The sequence below is a fragment of the Larus michahellis genome, chromosome 8 (assembly GCF_964199755.1).
Source record: "Larus michahellis chromosome 8, bLarMic1.1, whole genome shotgun sequence".
NCBI lineage: Eukaryota > Metazoa > Chordata > Aves > Charadriiformes > Laridae > Larus > Larus michahellis.
The window spans coordinates 45574119-45594687 of record NC_133903.1 but is presented as its reverse complement, the minus strand read 5'-3'; the positions used below and the strand labels follow the sequence as shown (position 1 = coordinate 45594687).

Here is a 20569-nt window from a genome sequence, read left to right as displayed (position 1 = left end):
GAAGTGCCAGCCAGGGACCCTGCACCCCCGGCTGCGGTGGGAGAAGAGGACAGACAAGGAGAGAAGGTGCCGGGCAGCGGAGCTGGGACTTGAGGGGCAGTTTTGCCCCGCAAGCACTGATCTCCCAGCTCACAGCCTGAAACTGAAGGCGCTGCACCAGAGTGCTTCCAGCTCTCTGGAGCACGCTTCTGAACAGAAAAAGGGTCTTCTCCACCAGGTCTGCCTGGATATACCCTGGCTGGAGCATGCTGAGCTACCCAGGACAGAGGGTAAGGAACCCATCCAGGACTAAACCAGAGCAATTTACCCCTGTGAGCATTCACAAGCACAGGAGAATGCATGTGTGTTTTGCAGCCATACTACTGACCAGGGTCCCAAGACCATATATACCTCCCCCTGACTGGTAACATCGATGAAGGTCTAAGAGCATCTGGCTCCTGGCAGAGCCTTTTCCTCTGGGGCAGAAAACGCCTGCCCAGCCCTCGGGAAGAGGCAGTGGAGGCAGCTGCCTCCTGCGGTAGCAATTGCAGCGCAATCTTGGACCTTGAGGGCTTTTACCCCTGCAGGGAAAGCAAAGACTAACCAAAAATATACACTGGGGTTGCCTGTTTCGCCTCCTGGAAATCAGGCCACTAGTCCCAAAGAGCACAGGAAAAATCACATTCATTTCCACAGAGATTTTATCACCTCAGTCTTGGCATGGGAGAGGCATCTCCGCCCAGCTGTGAGCAAGCGAGCGCATTCTGCTGGCTTTTTTTATGTAATCAGAACAAATTCCTCAGAGATGAGTCACGGGGTTTCAAGGGTGTCCAGAGAGATGTCAAGCAGCCCTCAAGTGTAAATCAGTGACACACCTTGCCGAGAGGACACATGCTCGCCGGCAGGCCCGTTTCCTCTGCAGACACCAGGCAAGCGAAAGGGCTCAATGGATGTTCCCAAGGAGGCTCCCACGAGCCACACACACACGTGTGGCACCTCCAGACCCAGGACGCTGATGGTGTTTACATTTTCTGTGTAAAGACAGTGATGGTTTCAGGGTGGAGCTGGAGTGCTTCCCTACAGCTGCTCTCCAAGCTTAAACACTGAAGATTTTTGGTCATCCAGGCTGGAGGAGCCCGGCAGTCAGGGAAAAAGATTTGAACTTCAGAAACAGAGGTTCTGTCCCACCAAAGCCTAGTCAAACTGCAAGGGCTCCTGCCTGAGATGCTAGCTATGGTGGAACAGCTGCATCCCCTGGCAATTGTTTCAGTGCTGTGATGTTGCTACATTAAACCTTTTCTGCTCCCCTACCCAGGAAGGAGTACTCCAGCCTGCGTGGGTCTGCAGGCCAGACAGAGGACAAAGACGATACTTGCATAATTTCAAGGCACAGCCTGCTTTAGTGTCTCCTTTTGAGGCTGAGGTGTAGAGGAGGACCAGGAAGAACTAAACTGGACTCTCCAGGATTATGTCCAGAAGTAACACTGAGGAAAATGCTGTTGAGCCTTTGGGTGTCAGAGTAGAAGGAACAGACGAAAACCTTGGTGGAGCTTGGCTGTGGATCAGTCTTCTTTCACTAATGCCAAGGGTAATGTTGGGCACAAGATGCTAACGCAGGGCAGCCTCCCAATTTGCAAACGACATGCAGGTCTCTCTTCAAGCGGAGTGTGCAGAGTGCTTCCAGTCTAGACTGGGGCAAATCTCCATTTGAGGGCAACTGCAGAAGACACAACCCAACTATCATGCCCTTCACCTTTCAACTTCACCCTCAGGTGACCAACAATTACCAGCTACCATTAATATTAAATGGGAAAGAAAGAAATGCAATCCTCTCCCTGCTCTTCACATTCCACGATATCACAAACAATTTGTCATATTGGGAGGGGCAGAGGCAGGAGGAGCATTAATTATTGATACTTGGGGACAGATGGCTTTTCTTGTACAAGGGCAGCGAAATGTAAGAGGAGCCTGTGGGTGAGGATGTGCGGATTAGGTGGGCAGATACATATCAGATAACCAGCCTTCAAGTGGAACAGGAACCTTCCTCCTAGAACCAGCTCCGCTGGCCTGCAGAGCTCCCATCAACAACCCTGGCTGCAGAAACAAATCCACTGACATCTGAATTAGTGAGGCTTTACCAGAACCTTTCAACGCTCCCTCACCTCCATACAGAACATCCTGGACACGATGACTGACAGCTTCCAGACAGCAGAGGCCTGACAAACCAGGCACCAACTGGTCTCTCTAGGAGACCCTACTGGTTGCATTTCACATCCTCATCTACTGCCCTGTGCCATGCAAGGTTTATTCTTGAGACTACATATGGTGCTCAAGAGTGATTCTCTCCTGCCTTCCACTGCCTTCTGCATCCCACCCAGGGTGCTGGCCTCCCGAATCAAAGATCCAAGTGATCTGGACTGGTGACTTCAACCAGAGACTCTGCCACCCATCTCTTTTTGCCAGCTTTTCCCATTGAATCACGTAAGGATCAAGAGCAAGATGACTTCACTCTTGTCAGCTCCTGTGCACGTCACAGGACGTCAGAGACACCTACCAGGTTGCAAAACAGGCTTGGCATGGGACACCTGCTGTGACCGTCTCCATGTCCAAGAGCAGTCCTGGGACTGACACCCTTATGGGGCAGGATGAACAACTGAGCAAGAATGATTCTCCACCAAAGGCAGCCGATTCACCAGAGTGGACACGGTGGCACCAGAGACAAAAGCTTTTTTCCTGAAACTTTCATGAACGGTCTCTGTACCCACTGCTGGAGTCAGGCATCTGCATCCATTTTCACTCTGGGGTAGTCGTGTCTTTGCTGGAAGCTGCACCGACTCAGACCTGAGCCTGGGCAGCCGAGGGTCCTGTCTTAGACAGTGGTTAAAAGCAGATGCCCAGAGAAATCAGAACTGGGCAAGCCAATGGTAATACCTTCTCTACTAATGCAAGAACAATATTCCTCAGCTATTTTCCATTCGGGGATTTCACAAGCCGGACACCACCTCTTTACATAGTGACTCAATTCAGTTTTCCTCTCTGGACGTACCCCTTAAATCCTGTAAATGGGCACTCACTTTCCCAGCCAGGACAGATTAAATCCATGGTTATTCCGCTGAGCAAGGCAGACTTTCTCGCTACCTCCACAGGCCCAGAAGGTACCTCAGGACTAAAATGTCCAGGCCCTTGATATACAGGGGACCTCCCCTCAGTCTTTTCCCAAACTCAGTTTGTTTTCTTGTCCTCTGCTCAGAGGTTTTTCCAAAGCCTCATTACTCTGATAATTAGACATGCTCCTCTCATTTTTCAAGTTGACTAATCACTGATTTCTAATTCCTCCGAGTCTGCCCAGGGTCAGGCAGCCTGCAGCCTGTGAGAGTCCTAAGACAGATACAATCTCGCCATTTGGAAAAACACAACTTCCCAGCTTCCCTCCTGGCCTGGATCAATGGCAAAGTGCTCGAGGTGAACAAATGCCGAGTGCCAGGAGACCGCTACTGTCCGTGAACAATACAACTTCTCACAACATGGAGTAGGATGGAGAAACTTTTCCTACCTAGGAGCCAATGAAGAGGGGGAAGCAATCTTAGAAAGACCTGGGCCACATCTGTGCTGGGAAAGATTGAGCTCTAACAAAAAAGCGGCAAACCTTCCCACTATAGAAGCTTTCACCAGTGTCCAAGTTTGCTCTAGTTTGGTACAGCAAATGGACAAACCCGAAAGAGCGCCTTTATACTGCTGCATTATACCAACGTGAGGGCTTTTGTTCCTCTAAAAATGCCATTCATCTCACTGTGATAGTACCAGCAAATGTTTCTAGTGTAGATCTGGCTTTAAAGAGCACTCTCCACGGAGCCGTGATGTGTTTACACTAGCTAACTGCTGCTGAACAGTCAGATGAGAGCTAACCCGGGCTAATCTCACCTCCCCCACATTTCACAGGGGCTAAGGAGGGGATCATCTAGCAAAAGAAGCCTATGGATTAGAGAACAATACCATGGATCAAAAAGCAGGAGGAAGCTACATCTTTTCAACCCCAGAGCTGAATTGCTCCCTTTCACCCTACTTGAATTGATGTTTATGTGAATCTTTTCCCTGCTGCTCGAAGAAGGAATCACATTATATACACATTCCAGAGAACTTTTTCCCAGCAGAAACAACCATTTTTATCACACATTGCGCTTGGGAGAATATCTAGAATTTTACAGGCAAACGCATGGGTGGAGCTGTGTTTTGACCCATACAGGAAAGCTGTAAGTTGACATCACCATCCCAGTCAGGCTCTGGAGTCGGGGCGATCGGCGGGCTGGGAAGGAAGATGTGCTCGGCAGGAGCTCCCTACCTCTTTGATGGCAGACATCTTGATGTTCTCATAGTAGTGCAGCGGTGCATTGGGTGAACTCATGTCATAGCCAAACCCAGCTACCGCCACCTCATCACAGTTGTGGAGCGCCATGGTTATTGCTACGCTTCCCAAGGTGGGGATGTTCTGAGAGGAGAGAAAGCAGGAATGGAAGTCATTAGCAGGTTGCCATTTCTATAATCAAATATTTCCCCTTATTGTCTCTGCTCACAGGGACACTGCTGCTACTATGCAGAAAATCAGGAACAGGGTATTTGGCTATATCTGCAAATCAGCTGCCCAATGTCAGTTTGAGGGGTCAACAGCCTCCCAGCTTGTAAAGAAAATCATATGGTAGCCAGCTTCCTGCAAAGCATCTGGCACAAAAGCAGCAGCTCTTGTTTGAGGCTCTATGACCTGACTCTCCAGGGGGGTATTGAAGGGCAGAGGGACTAATGCAAATGGTCAGACTCCCCTTCCACGACTTTGCTGTCCCAACAACGGGGCAGCAGACAAGCCGGAGGATGAATCACAGTGGATACGTTAGTTTTCTGAAATTAAAAGACACAGATACTGGATTACAAATTCTATGCACATTACTGGCTTCCAGCTAGGCTAAAGAAGAATACTTATCCCAAATGGGCCACCACACAGGAGCAGAAGTGAGGAACAGTACAAACTCCTTATTTTACTGATGGCAAGAGCCATTTAAGGGGGCTGTTTAACAGCTCTGGGAGATGGAGAGGAGATCAAGCAGACCCAGGCAGTGTGCACCGAGCCCCCTTCCTTTGCTCAGGGGCACCCCCACAGGCAAAGGACCCTCTGGCCTGTGCCACAGCCTTCCTAACCCCAGCACAGTGGGAAGACAAGGAGCAGTGGGAAGCCAGTCAGAGATGGGTGCGAGCACTCTGAGCAGGGACACCCCGACTGTCCTCTCCCATCTGCTGACCTGCCATTTGCACTAAAAGTCCAGCCTCAGCCCTTCCCATTTCATCTGGATTCCGCCAAGACCCTATGACAGTGGTGCTGTACGGCTGCAGCTCCTCCTGTGCGTTCAGATGAACACGACCGCTGTGACGGACCAGCGTTTCCAGTGCAAAACCCTAGCTCACAGACTTTTCTAGCTCCCCTTTAGCCAGATGAAGCCAGAGGTAGCTTTACCCCAGGGGCTAGGGAGAGGCTGAGAAATCCACCCACATGTCTTATCTTCATTTGTAGAGCATCCAACACCGGCTGTATCAAAAGTATCACGAATTCAGAGGACATGCTGAGACAGTCACCAAGGGTGACAGCCTCTTCGCTGAGAGGTAGAAACCAACTGCACGCTTACATTTTGCATTTAAAATGGTCTACCCTGATCCCGTAAGCAATGCTATTGCAGTTCACCTGATGTTTGTAACAGTCTGGGAACACAGTGTTTTGAGTTTCTGCCTCTCCTTCAAAGGAACTGGCTTTTGGCAGCACACTACCTTGCTCACTTCTGACTACCTGACCAGTCCCAACATTTTGCAAGCAAAGAACGCCACCCATCCCCTAGCTGAGATGCGCAGAGCTGGGTGCACAACCCGTGTGCTATGGAGAACGCCACTACAGTGCACTGGAATTACACTAATTTGAAGACAAATGCCCAAAAACTGCTTGTGGCTAAAACAGTGAGACATTAAACCCAAAAATTTGCAGTGCAACTGTAATAGTGCCCATATGAAATGAAAAGACCTTACTACATCCTTCTGTGCCAGCTCTAGATGTTAGGAAAAACATCAGAGTCATTTTGTACTCACTCCTTAATTTCAATTGATGCTCACCACAAGCAATATTATTTTTATTCTGGTTACTTTAGTTAATTGTTAATTCCCTGGCAGCCATAAAACATCAAGGAGGGGTTTAAAAAAAATTGAAAAAAGTGTATTAGGCAAGGATAAGAAAATTCCCCCAAATTTCAAAATATGCAAGAACATCCTGTCTTCCCAGACATGGCAGTTCAAATTCCGATATTCTCAGCTTTATGTTTTACATAGGAGATTACATTCGGATGTCAGTGGAATTGCATCAGCTGGTAAGGGAACTTGCCACAAAACCCTTTCCCTCAGCCGAGCTGTAGTTACAGTGTCCAAAACATAGCGAGTAAATGGTTATGTCCTTGAGAACGTATCATCGTTGGGAATACGACGGCGTTAACACCACCCACAATTGCACTGGGCCCATTCCCACGGTACAGCTCAAGGGACATACAGGGTCTTTGCCTGGAGGGAATTTCACTGGCAAAGTTAACATTTAAGAGCTAACTTTCTAATGTGAGTCTTACAAACCACAAAGAATTAATCATCCTACCCAACCTTACAGGAGGACTGCCAAACTACCATAACTTTCTTTCAAGCATATTCTTATATCTGTTTCGAGATTAACAGATTACAGAAATCAAATGTGAACTTTCTTTTGGTCACCAAATTATCTGCCTGTCTTTTTTTCTACATATAATACCTCCAATGGTCTTTATGGAAAAATAGGAAATAATTTTCTCATCTGCTTCAGTTCTTCAGTAACTCCTGACATGCCAGTATCTCGGTACTGCCTGCTACTCTCTCAAAAATGACTGAAATACCAAATACTACCAAGGACCTCCTGACCTCTCAGATTGTGGTAGGTGTATCTGTTTTGGCCCCTACAACTAGTACGAAATCACACGGTGCCCTTAGCAAAAAAATCACACTCAGAAACTGATGATCTGATGGCAGTTTTTAATTAAATTATGCCTTATTGATGTTAGCACTCTCCAATACTATGGCAGCTACAGCCTAGTGCGTGTCCCCCCCTTGAAGACAGGGATCTGCAGCCATTCACTCACACCTTCACTGCTGAGACACAGCCTCATGTCCCACTGCTGCAGTCAGAACCGCGTGGGCTAGAGAAGACCACCTAGAAAATACTGTAAGAATTATCCCTGCTATTCACTGAGGGCAGTAACTGTTTGGGCAGCACAGGGGTGCTTGTAGAGCCCACCCTTAGTAAACGGTGTGGATAACAGCACCTGCTAAAAGAAGAACATGAGTACAAACTGTGTGCACCCACATGTGCCTGGATCAAATACAGGCAACTGGACATTTGCTCCATTAAAGCAGAAGTAACCATCCACCAGACGGATTAAACAGTAACTGGGGAAATTAGAGAGACTTGGAAAAAAAAAAAAAAAGGAGCCAGCTTGAACATAAGTATAAAAGAAGCATGATTGCCGGTTAACTGCATGTCATTAGTAAGGCAATATAGTGTTTTGGTTCTGATTTGGTTTAAACTACAGGAACTGAGCTGTTTTCTCTTGTGACAGCCTGCTGAGCTTCTGCTACTCCTTCCCTCTGCTGAAAATGAAGCACTGCCTCATGTCCAGGTTGCGGCACGGGAAAGAAAAGACTCTGTAGGATCTAGGGATGTGTCCCAGGCTGTGCTGCAGAGAAGCCAACTCAGCAGTGTTCTCCAGGTCCAGGGGAAAGGGCTCTCCTCTCAGCAGAGGAGTGCAAATGAGAGGGGACATGTATCAGAGGGAGGAAATGGTTATACTTATTCTCTAGCTGCATCTACAGTGTTTCTGAGCTCTCCTGATCGTACACAGACATGTAAATTCATTCGCTGCTAAACTGTAATCTGGACCTAATGAACCACATAGAACCTTTGGGGCAAGTTGGGGGACAAGTCGCTCCAAATGAAGTTAGGCATCATGGACATTGCTGTGCCAAACCTGGCTTGCTATGCCCTGCACAATGCGTCAGTGCTATCTCACCACACACACCCTTGTGCCGTGCCCGAAAGACATACCAAAACAACCACCACACCTCTTGCACTAAGTTATGAAAATAAAACTCTCTCAAACAACTGAGCAGGCCTCTTGTTATTCTAGGCCATTGCTGAGGAAAAAAACCCAAAATCGCAACATCCCGCCTCAGGAGTAATAATCTGGGGTTGGACCAGCTCAAAGCCTGTCTTCCTGCTCATGGCCCTCTCTGTGCCTGGGTATTCCTGTACCAACAAGCAATGCTGCTTTCAACCAAATGGTTGAAGAACGGCTGCCCAACAGTGGCCAGTGCCGAGGCAGGAGCCTCCTGGGATGCTTCCCAGCCACACAAAGACTGGCCAGTGCAGGCCAGGCCACAGCATGGGGCTGCCTGGAGTGGCCCAGCAGGACCACTGCTCCAGATGTGGCCACAATGAGTGTCTGACCTGAACTGGTGCCCACCAGGGAAAGCTGGGAATGGCAAGACCCCAGAAAACATTGGCAGTCCTCTCCCCCTGCCAGTTCCCTGCCACAAGCCTTGAACTTGGCCTTGCAAGCTGTGTACTCCCTACTGCGTTCTCATAGGTTTCTGTCCTACCAATGGTGGCCACCAGGTTCAGCATCCCCTCTCCAGCACTGGTAAACAACTGCAAGGGCAACCTCCTTGGATAACGTGGCCTGAATGGACAGTCCACATTTCCAAGCCTGGCCTGCTTGTCTAAGCCCAAACATCTGGAAAATGTAATATCTAATATAACGCTCCCCAGGGATTAGCCCTTTGCCTGGTCCCATTTGAGAGAACGCAGCACACTGACAGACGAGCCAGAGACGACACCAAAAGGCCATCTGACAAACAGAAGCAGCAAACACAGCAGCGGTGAGCGACGCGTCACCACAGCAGCGCTGGGCAAAGGCTGCCTGTGCATCTGGAGCACGGCTCCTTCCAGGGGAGGTGAGCCCATGCATGGTGGATCCTGGGTGAAAAAAAGCACAAAGGCAAGACAGGCAAAGACGTCCGGTCTTGTGCTGTGTCAGGGATCACCGCAAGCTCTGTGCGGTGCAATCACAGCCAGGCTGCATCACGAGGTCAGGGGACCAGAAATGCCTCTAGCAGTACAGACAGACATAGGACAGGTTCTCCCAACTGCTCCTCCACTCTTCTCCGCTGCAAGGGGAAAGATAAAAGGCTTCCCCTCAAGACATTGCTGTTTCATCTCCCATTGGTCCCCCTGAAGAGGCTTTAAAGACTGACTTCTACTCATGCAAGAAAAGAGCCAGCCAGCAGAAATGAACACCAGCCCTCCTTTGGACTTACTGGGGGCTGAGCATCACCTCATGGGCTTGCGCTGGAGATCCAGTGCTGGCAACTGAACCAGGGGACTGTAACTGCTCTTTGTTTGGTGCATGTGAAAAGCTCGCACTGCTTTTCATTCCATGCCCGGGTCATTTCTGTGTCACTGCCTGCTGGACTGGAAGGAAATGACTGCTGTAAATCTGTTTTTAGAAATATTTGACTCCCTTAATATGTTAAATGAATTCCAGTTATTTATGGGATTTTACTTAGCTCGGAGTAAGACATATTGGACTGTTCAGACTATTCCAATTGTTACCTTTTTCACTAAAAGGGCAAGGCATTGCTAAAGAATAAATTCCCTAAAAACAATAATGCAACCAGATATTCAAATTAGTTTAACTACTGTATTAATTTATTTGAGGAAAAACTTGAAGAATTGCTCACCTAGGAAAAATTGCTACCTTAGTTTTATTGGTTACAGACCTAACAGCAATAAAGTCAAAACAAAAGAAATACAGAACAAAACTATAATAGCATCATATGCTATAGACAACAGCCGCTGCATTTTCTTTTTGTTCATTTACGTTTGCATAGGAACAACCCCAAACCTACTCTTTGCTTCCCTTAGCTGGCAACTTTGGAAATATGGCATAAAAAACAATTTAGCATCACTTATTGTGATCAGACAACTACCTGCAGAGTGGTCCCTGTCACAGGAGGTAACAACCCACAGTGCTGCCCCCACAGCTACCTCCATCCAGGCACAGAATCAGTAGCAATATTTGGCTTCAAAGGATAAAACAGAGCATCTCCAACACTCTTCCTTCACTTCCCTTAGGTATCCCTTGCCGTAAGCAGGAGAGAGCCTCCAGAACTGGCAGTCAGCAGCAGAGCAAAAGGGAAGGGCCAGAGGCCTGTGGCTGGAGACACGACAAGCCAGCTGCCCAGCAGGTTTCCGTTCTGCCATTTAACTGCGAAGTTCCTATACAACTTAGCCCCAATCAAATCTCTTTTGACCACATCTAACCTGATGCGCAAGCTCTGATTCACCATTTGCCATAGAGCGGCTTCCTGTGCAATGCAGGGACTATTTCTTAAGGACAGAACAATTTACCAGAGGGCAAGCAAGGGCATGACTTTACCACACGCTAGCTGCTCCGCGGTAACCACGTATATGCTTCACCCTGTGCTAAATGGGAGTTCACGGCCTACTCTTTCATAGAAAGGTAAACTCCCTTCAGTTGCTTTGCACCTATCGTGTGCAGAAGCACATGGTTGGGCATTTACCAATGCATTTGCACGTGGTATGCATTTACCTGCTACCCTATAATGGCTTGTCCGAATGTCCATTCCCCAGCAGCTCATGGACTGGTCACACTGCAGTGGCAATGGACTGAACAGTCCAGCCCATGAACCAGATGTACTGTCTTGCAAACCCAAAGCTTAACAATGACACCAAGTCTCTGTATTTGACTGCAGTGGCCCTTTACCTGTCCCTCTACCTGCTTTAGAAGACGCTGTGCAAGTGCAAATAAAGGAGAAGCACACAACTAGAAGGATGGGGCGGCAGACTGCTCTGCTGCTGCCATCCCCCACCTCTCTTCTGCTCCATGAAGACCCAACAGGTCCCCAAGACACAGCCTTCACTCGGTGTCGTTCCAGCAATAACAGCCAAGGAGACAAAGCTTGCTGGGACCAGGGCAGCTCAGCACTAATGAGAGAAGGGGTCGTTATGACCAGCCAGGGGAGCTGAAAAGCTGCCTATGGAGCAAAAGGTCACCACTGGCATCTCCAGAAAGGCTGCCTGCCCACAGGCCAAACCACGTAACAGCAAAGAGAAGCCCTGGGGCAGGACGTGCTAACACTCCAGCATCAGAGGTTAATCCCTGAGTGCCTGTGGGCTGTCAGCACGCTGCAGAGGTGCTAATCCACGACCAGGTGCCTGACGCAGCCTGATAACACCTCCTGCACACGGCTCCTCCTTCACCAAGCTGGTGCTGAGGCTGGGTGAAGTCCAGAGGAGGACGCTTTATCTCTTTTGTAAGGGGTCTGTAGTTTCAGCCATGTCCAGTACACCAACAAACAAAGACTTACAGTTTTGGGCAGCAGAGCTCAATCTCATAAGAAAAATCATAAGCAGTTCCATGGATGCACAGCACCAGCAGAGAGGGAGAAATAAACACCACAGTCTGCACTGGAGTCCTCAGAGTCCTGATAATTTGTGTAATCTGAAATGTTCTCCTGGCCACCTCACAGCATGCTCAGGGCTCCCAGAGGAGCCAGAAAGCCACTGCTCCAATGGCTCTGAGCGCTACTTGAGTGGGCAGGACTATTCACTACACAGCAAAGAGCACCATGGCAATAACCATCCCTAGTGTTGTACATGCAACAGGCAACGACACCTCTGAACTGATGGATGTTCATGCTCGTCCCCCAGTAAGCTGTCTGCAGTGCAAGGTAGGTTACTGCATGCCTGCATTATCAGTGCGATACCAGTGATGTCTGGTTTCAAGCCCAAAAGACCTGTATACCCAGAACTTCCACCGTAACATAACTCACATACATACACCTTTGGCTAGTGAGACAGCCAAGCCTGCACCCACACCTTAAGAGGATTCTTTAATCAAGGAGAGGATCTTCACTAGCTCATTTCTTTTGTGTTAAACCATTTCCGAGCATTAACATTTAATTTTACCCTTTAGTTTAGGATCCGTTGCTAGGATCCTAAACTAAAGTTTTTCTTTATCATCAGCTTATCCCAAGAAAAAAGAAGTTCACATGCAGTAGGAAACAGCTCTCCCTCTTCTTAAAGACTTCAGTAAATGGACTGAGGAAACTCCTGAAAAGCTTTACTCGTCCCAGAGAGAAGTCACTGTTCATTGTGGGTGACCAGCTTTGCTCCTTGCTCAGACTTTCAGCTACTAATGCCACAAGTGCAATCAAAACGCACATCTCAATTGTACCCCGCTACTATCCTCCAGAACCATCTGGCCCAAATTATATTATCAAAGCAGAGGATGTTACTACATTCACCCTTTATTGAATCCTGGGAAAAATGCTTTGAGACCAGCCCCAAACTATTTTACTAGCTCTCCTCAACCTTGCTGAAAAAGCCCCCAAATTACAAAGTTAATTGGCAGCACATTGTTACCATATGTGGTGTGCAAGAGAAGCACTGAAGTTTATTTAAGCATCAGAACCAAAGAAGAGTGGAACATTACTGCTCTTTATGGGGATTTCGCGTTGGCCTTGATTACTAAGGCACCCCCAGCCTTGATCCTCCTGTGTGTAGCCTGCCCAACATATCACAGCACACGGGGGCACCAATCTGCCCCCACCTCAGTTCCCCCTGAGAAACTCTGGAAAAATACTAGTTTTGCTTACTAGACCTCAGCGTTTTCCTTCTCCATGTTCCTATGCTTCTTTCTTGAGTAAAGTTTTCCAGGCTGTCTCACATCTTTAAAGCGTGACCCTGAACCCAACCAGCTCTGTTCTGCAGCTGCTGGGTCACGCTGTCTCTTGTGGAGCAATCCTCCTTGCTCTAGCTGCTTCACTCATCTTGCTAGATCTCTCTCATATCTTTAGTAAGAGTTGGATTCTTGGTCTACAGGCTCTGATTTCCACTCTTCCCACTTAAAGTCTCAGTGAAAAAAGGTCTGTAGCAAATTTGTATCACCGGGATCCTACTCAGACTCTCCTTCCATTTTTACAATGGCATCAGTAGCTTCTGTTGAAGCTTTTGCACTCATGCAGCAGCATTCACTAAAGCGTGAAGTCCCAGCAGCTCCATGACAGCAGTCCATAGTTGATGTCAGCAGTAAAATTTGTACCTACAGGCTACTCTTTCCCTGTTTTTAAACTCTGACAACATCACCGTATTAGAGCGCCCTTGCCCCGAGAGCACAGGGTAGACTAACGTCCCAGCCCCACAGATGCACCTGCAGAGATCCTGCTGCCCCATCTGAAGGAATGAACTGCAATTTACACACTCTAGCAAGGGTCATGGGCAAAGACTGCTTCCCTTAAAGCTCCATAAACTATTTTTGAATGCTCAAATGAACTTTCATGAAGTGAAACATCAGGTTTCAATTAAGATGCCTTCATTTCCAAATCTGATGTGTGTTAAACAACCTATCAAAACCTCATAAACTTCAGTTCACAGCATTTTCATTTCCGGATTCTCTCTTCTCCTCTCAGCTTAAGTAATATCTTGTATATTAAAATAACGTGTTTAAAAATAAAAACAAATCTGTAGAAAAAAAAAGGCAAAAAGACTGATGATTTCTGTCCTTCATTGGGGCAGCAGTCCTGATTTTCTAGAAGTCAAGTCAAGACCACATCCTTCTAGGTGTAAGTTCTGGAGAATGCAGAGAGGTGAAGTAAGTTACTTCCTAGCTGACAGGAATATTTGGGTTAAGATACCGTCAGTGCACGAAGCAAAAATCCAGTGTTCCCAGAACCACTTGGCAGCTTCTGTACGTACACACGCAGTAATGCATTTCACAAATGAACCATTCTGTGTGGCTGAATCTGTCTGCACATCTTGCACACCGCATTTTAAGAAGTGAGTTTCTTACCTCCAGGCACCCACCCTTCTGACCTGCACAAAACAGGCATCTCTAATGTTTCTGAAGACTTCACGATATAATTAGAGCATGGAAAATGAGGCACTATTCTGTCTAGTCCAAACCCATGCTGCAACATGGCAAATCCGTACTAATGACAATGGAAGGACAATGCCAGGGGCAGAGCAAGCAGACCTTGTCCAGCAAAAGTGCTTCTCTCCGGGTTTGTCAGCTGTGCTAATGTGCCCAAAAATGTCACGTGTGGTCTCTGTCAACAACTACATCACATGTGTACATGAGTAATTCACCCAACCAAGTAATACTTTTTCTAATGGCTGATATATTAGGTAGAGCAAATATAAATAGGTTCTGAGGACAGTGTTTCAGTGTGAGATAATCCAGAAAACCCAAGTCACCACCTTCTCCACACTAACGCTCCAAAAATCTGCACTGGGGGTGAGAGATACTGGAATGACCATGGAGGTATTTTATTAATAACTATGACCTAGTACTGTGTTTTACATTGTTTGCTCTTGTAAGCTTTTATATCTAAAACTTGTCACTGTAAGATCAGAATTTCCTACCAAAAGCCTCATAAAACAAACCTTTACCCTCTTTTACTATAAGCCAGGGATACAGGATAAGCAGTGAGGTATCAGTGATTTTAGGCTGCAGTCTCCACGAGGACAGCAAATTGCACAACTGTAGCACAAACTTTAGGGAGACCTGCACCGTTTCCAGACGTGCTGAGGGTGCAGACAGCAGGGTTCCTTCTTCCTGGAAGAAGGCCAATCGCATCCTGGGCTGCATCCAAAGAAGCGTGGCCAGCAGATCGAGAGAGGTGATTCTCCCCCTCTACTCTGCTCTCGTGAGACTCCACCTGGAGTACTGTGTCCAGCTCTGGAGCTCTCAGTACAAGAGGGACATGGACCTGTTGAAGCAGGTCCAGACGAGGGCCATGAAGATGCTCAGAGGGCTGGAGCACCTCTCCTATGAGGACAGGCTGAGAGAGCTGGGGTTGTTCAGCCTGGAGAAGAGAAGGCTCCAGGGAGACCTTATAGACCCTTCCAGTACCTGAAGGGGGCCTACAAGAAAGCTGGGGAGGGGCTGTTTGCAAGGGCAGGTAGCGATAGGACGAGGGTCAATGGTTTTAAACTGCAGCAGGGCGGGTTTAGATTAGACATTTGGAAGAAGTTCTTTACAATGAGGGTGGTGAGACACTGGAACAGGGTGCCTAGAGAGGTGGTGGAGGCCCCATCCCTGGAGACATTCAAGGCCAGGCTTGATGAGGCTCTGAGCAACCTCATCTAGTTAAAGATGTCCCTGCTTACTGCAGGGGGGTTGGACTAGATGACCTTTAAAGGTCCCTTCCAACCCAACACTTTCTATGATTCCTTTTGGGAAGGAGCTCCCTCTACCCACACAAATGAGTGCCCTTCTAGCAGTCTGTGGGTGATGGGAAATCATCCAGCTGGTGCTAGAAGCCTCAGAGATGCCTCCAGAAAAGCAGTTCTAGTACCAGAAAGGATGGATCTTGCCTTGGCCTTAAGAAGGCTGAGTGCTGCCACCATAAAAGAGCCAAAGTCCCTTCCCTTCACTGTCCAACAGGGGAGGACCAAAGGAAAAGTAAGAACAGTGTAAGCCTACTCTGCTGCTTGGTCTCTCATCCTTCCCCTGGGTTTTGCTTGCTCCGCTTTATACCTACCCCTCTGCCCATCAGGCCGTTGTTGAAAGGCAGTCCGATGAAGCTGAAAGCTGCCTCCTGGATGAAGTAGGGATTCAGGATACGTATCTCATGAGGTTCTCTTGGGACACGGGTTGCCACTGACTTCCAAAAGCCATCAGAGGCACTCTGGTAACAAAAAAAGAAAAAAAAAAAAAAAAAAGGAAAGACAAAACAATATGTAGAATTATATACAAAAGAGCAGATTGCTATTTTTTTTTTAAAAAAAACCCAAATACCACTACTGGCAGCAGTTCCCGCTGTCCCTGCTCGGTGCCACAAGGCATGAATATGAGGTTGCAGTGGGAGGGTGCGTCCTGGAGGGCCGACAGCAGCACGTGCAGATGCACTTGAGCTAGTCTGGATGACGAGTGTGAGGAAGACAGAGGCACTTGGTCTTCAGCATCAATAACCCTCTCCCTGCTGCCATCTTTTCACTCTTATTAGCACTTCAGCTAATAAGCTTCAGCTTTGGTTAATGGATTAAGCCTTCCAGCACACACTGTGATCACTCCCACCTGCTTCCAAGGGGATGTACCCTTGGATAGCAAAGGCTTTTAAGAACATTCAAAGACCTAAAAATGACCGTACAGCTCTACTTTCAATGTGAGCTACATGCTTCCCACTTTATCCTAGATTTATTCCCTTGTTAGCCTATGCGAATTAAGCCATAAGCTTATAAAGGTACCATCTTGTCTTGTGAAGGGCCATGCATGTTCATGGTACAAGGGAAAAAACAACCATGTCTTTTATGGTTTTCCAATAAATAGTTTTTAATTAAAGTCTTCACCTTGCAAAGGTGGGAGAACACCGGCCTTGAATACCACTATCCTGCTAGACAGCCCTGCCTGGAGAGGGGCTCGTGCCTCTCTGCCACATCACTTTGATGTCGTTGCTCCCTCCGGCTGGTCCAGATGTTAGCCAGTATAGCACGTGCTGCCCTCAAAATAACTGGAGGCTCCTTGTTCACAGGACTTACAGAACAATTGTGTTCTAATGTTTCACTTCTGTTTGGGTTAAAAAATCAGAGCAAGGCACAGGGAGGATGGCAGGAATTTTAATCTGCTAACCAGCAGTTTTGGCAGGGTAATCTGACTGAATACCTCCTTCTCGCAGCAATGAGCCATCTTCCCTGTGATCTCCATGACAAGCAACAGAGGCAGATATTACACTCTACGTGAAATGCATGTGCTTTGGAAGGCATAATTTACATCAGTTTTGGGTTGCTTGCAGCTTAACAGTGACTTTACAGTTGCTTTCAAAGCACTGCCAAAAATGTTGATGATCCCCTACAAAATCCTCAGGAGCCTCCCCTGCCCAGTAGCGATTACCCCTGCAATTATCGATGGTAATTCTGCCACAGCCTATGCCCGCTGCATCTCACACACTACTTGTCAACTCTCATGCCCTGTGGTGCTAAACACCTTACAGAGGTTTCTTTCTGGAACCATCCCCTTGGTTATCTTTAGCTGCTGAATTTCATATCCTGAAGAATGAAACTTTGGTAGATGGCTCTTGCCTTATGAAAGGCATTAACACAGGAAACTCGATGAGGATGCATGTTATTATCCAAACCAACAGCCTAAGATAGCTAAATGCCATTCCTATCCTGTTTTGATCCTATGTCCCCCCTCAAAGCTGCTCAAACTTAATGCGCTTTTGCTGACCAGGGCAAGGATCCTTAAACTCCGAGTTTATGTTTGCATTTCAACAATGGCAAAGTGCTCTCAGGACCCTAAATGGAAAAAAATCCTAATTAACACTTACGTCCTTTCATCATAGTTGATTCAGAAAGAATGCCGGGTGTCAAAGCTATCTAACACTTTCCATTACGATACGACATTTTCAGCCACTGAGTGATCTCACCATTAAAAAAAAAAAAGGTTAGAAAAAAAATATCAACTTTACAAATGTTAATAAAAGTCCAACATGCATTTGACCAAGGGATTTGAGGGATTTGGTATGTCAGCTGAGTTTTGCCTCTTGTGAAAATTCATTAAAAATTGGATAAATATGAAACCTTTGGAATTTCCTAAAGGCACACATAAAGCAGAGGTCTTTCAGTTCCAGGGAAGGAGGAAAAAAAAATTAAATAAAAAAAAAATCACAGATTCCACTTGCATTAAGCATGCTCCAGGTCACAAAGAAATGAAGACGATAAACAAAAATCTTGAACAGCTACTCATTCAGCGAAACCATCTTATCATGGGTTTAAGCAGGCACACCCTGGAAAAATAGCGTGTGACCCTGAAACTAAAATACATTTATAAGTTTAATTATGATTTCACGTGCAACTCTAAATATGGCATTGCCCAAATTTTGCAAACAATTCAAACCAAAGGTCTGCAAGCTATTTAAAGTGGACAAAAGCTGCCTTTTGTTTGGACTCACGGTCCATGAGAGATTCTACATAAATTCTGGGATTTAAGGAGCTTTTACATGGCTTTTATATCACACACAAAATATTAAAGAGAAAAAAAAAAAGATTACAAACATTTGAGACTTTTAGTCTTTGCTGTTGCTTGAGCTGTTCAGAACGATAATTACACAAATCAGAGTTGCCAATTTTCCCAGTGCTGTGTAAATGGCTAGGACCATACCTGGGCTCCTCTCAGCTAGTTCAATGCCAGTGGATGTTATCCATAGCTGAGAATATAACCTGGCCGCCTTGGTCCCTTCAGCATGGCTGTTTGTCCTGTCATTCGTCCTGACAATTTCCCTGACCACTTTCCTCACCTATCACACAGCTCCGAAATGGTTCTGGTTTCTCCCTTCTGTCTCATTTTTACTTGCTCCGTGTTGTCCCCTGTAACTTTCCTGTGCAGTTCCTATTGTACTGTTATTGAGGGTAATCTTTCATTTTGGTATGTTTTCCCTCTGGAGTTTCTAAAACTATTCTAGGGAGAAATGTGGAGTCTCAGAGCAGACAGCTCTCATACTTCCACCTATACAGCAGGTCAAGCTCCGTAATAGGGCTAAAGAACTAAAAACTGTTTTCCTGGCTTATAATCACTGAAATGCTCAGCCTTGTGGTTTGGCTCTACAAACCCTGTAGTTTTGAGCAACATCTCAAACCTTGTGGTTTTGTTCTGCAGCTTGTCACTGGCGAGCTACAAAGCACAGCACCACCATGACTGCGGGCCCCGGGGGGCTGCTCCCCTTGACGCAACCCCCCCTTGGGAGCCACGGCGTCGGGAGCGCAGCCTCTTCCAGGGCTCTGTGCTACCGCTGATGCTCGGCCGCCGCTACGCCTGGTGTGGATGTTCGGTCTGATTGGACACAGATGTTCAGCGAGGTTTCCAAAGCAATTACTTCCCGTCGGGGGAACTCTTGTCCCTTTTTAGGCTGGGAGGAGAGAGGCAGCCACCCGGGGAGCAGCAGGCACTGAGAGGGAAAGCACTTTTCGTGCCAGATTCGGCAACTCAGACCCGCAGTTTGAGGTTGGAGGCATCCCCTGCTTTCCACTACAGTGACTAAGCCTGCAGTGCTTAAGGGTGGGCCTCTGAGGATGCAATATTCCTGATTATCATAACGATAACGAGTCAGAAAGCGAGTCTGAAAACTGCCACGTTCCTACAGCACCTCATCACCTCCTGGCATCAAGGTGGAAACCATAGGGTCCACCTATAGGGGAAATTGTGTTTCCCCAGGTTAAGTTCCCACCTTTATTATTTATTGTGCACCTGGAACCTCAGTCACAGATCAGCGGTCACGGTGCCAAGGGCTGCCAAAAAAAGCTTATAGTACAAACATAAAGAAATAAGCAACACAGAGAGAGGCAGACAGGAAAACGTGACTGAAGAACAAATCTGAGGGCCACAGCATTTTTAAGCAATCTTGGAGTGTTTTCAAAATTGTATAACTGTAAAGGACATCACTAAAAGCTTTGGAGGAAACTACTTAAAAAGTAGAAAGAATGTGGATACGCCAGGCCTTTCCAGCCAGTCTCTCGTAGAGCTGTCATCCAGGGACAGAGGCAGAGATATCCCCTCTAGAGACACCACTCCAGGAACAAACGGGTACGGACCTGACAGACCAGAGATGATGCTTATGAAGAAGGGATTAAAAATGGCAAGGCTCACCTAATAGCTTCAGGGACAAGACAATCCAGTTTTAATTCCTCATTCTGTCCGTTTGCAGAATACTGAAGGGTAATAGGGACAGCCGGTTGTAAGCTATTTTTGTTTCCATTCAGTTTTCCATCTCCCGTTCTCAGATTTACCAAGGTGAATCACAATATACACTAACATAAAACGCGGAAACTCAGAGCCTTAGCTAAGAAGCACACCTCAACAGAAGATACAAGCAGCTAGAAGCAGGCCGAGTCTTCCAGAACAACATTTCTAATATACTAAGCAAAATGAGGGGTAAAACTACTGCATCTTGGTGACACGGATGCTGCCTCTTCTGTACCTCTGTGATACCACTGGATTTAGGAGCACAAGCAGCATTGCTCTGGAAGACTTCTCAGTCCGATGGGAAAGGGGCAGGGAGATTGCCACGGTCAGCTATGCACAGCACAAAGCTGAACGAAGCCTGGGTATGCAGTACCCTGCTGCAGGGCAACAGGAAAGATGGAAAGACGAGGACAGAACCAGTGGTAAATGGAGATTACTGCTCTTTCAAGCTCTGACAGCACCAGAAATGGAGAGGAAGAAGGGCATGAGAGAAACAAAAACCCAGGGGATGACGTACCAGTCACAAGACTTCACCGTGCCTGGGAGCACACAGTTCACTGGGATCTCTGCCCCCACCTAGGCTGGAATGTGGTTTATTCCATACCCGTCATCCACAAGCACTCACTGTCACGGTCCTCACACACTGCAGGACTGCTGCAATCCATCCGCAGAGGCTTTTGAAAGGTTTCTGCTCAGGCATAACCGGATTAGACGTGGAAAGTGTGTTT

General features: G+C 47.2%; 1 protein-coding gene across 15 annotated transcripts in view; it reads right to left on the bottom strand.

Moving 5' to 3' along the window:
• ST3GAL3 (ST3 beta-galactoside alpha-2,3-sialyltransferase 3) overlaps positions 1 to 20569 on the bottom strand; it is a 194032-nt gene that overhangs the window by 13222 nt on the left and 160241 nt on the right. For 11 of the 15 annotated variants that reach the window (XM_074599488.1, XM_074599481.1, XM_074599487.1 and 8 more), the window contains 2 exons: positions 15646 to 15792; positions 4319 to 4465 (listed from right to left, as the gene is read on the bottom strand). In XM_074599488.1, coding sequence (XP_074455589.1) covers positions 4319 to 4465; positions 15646 to 15792 — 294 coding nt within the window. The remainder of the gene's footprint in view (positions 1 to 4318; positions 4466 to 15645; positions 15793 to 20569) is intronic. The other 4 variants (XM_074599484.1, XM_074599486.1, XM_074599491.1 and 1 more) reach the window with 1 other exon arrangement.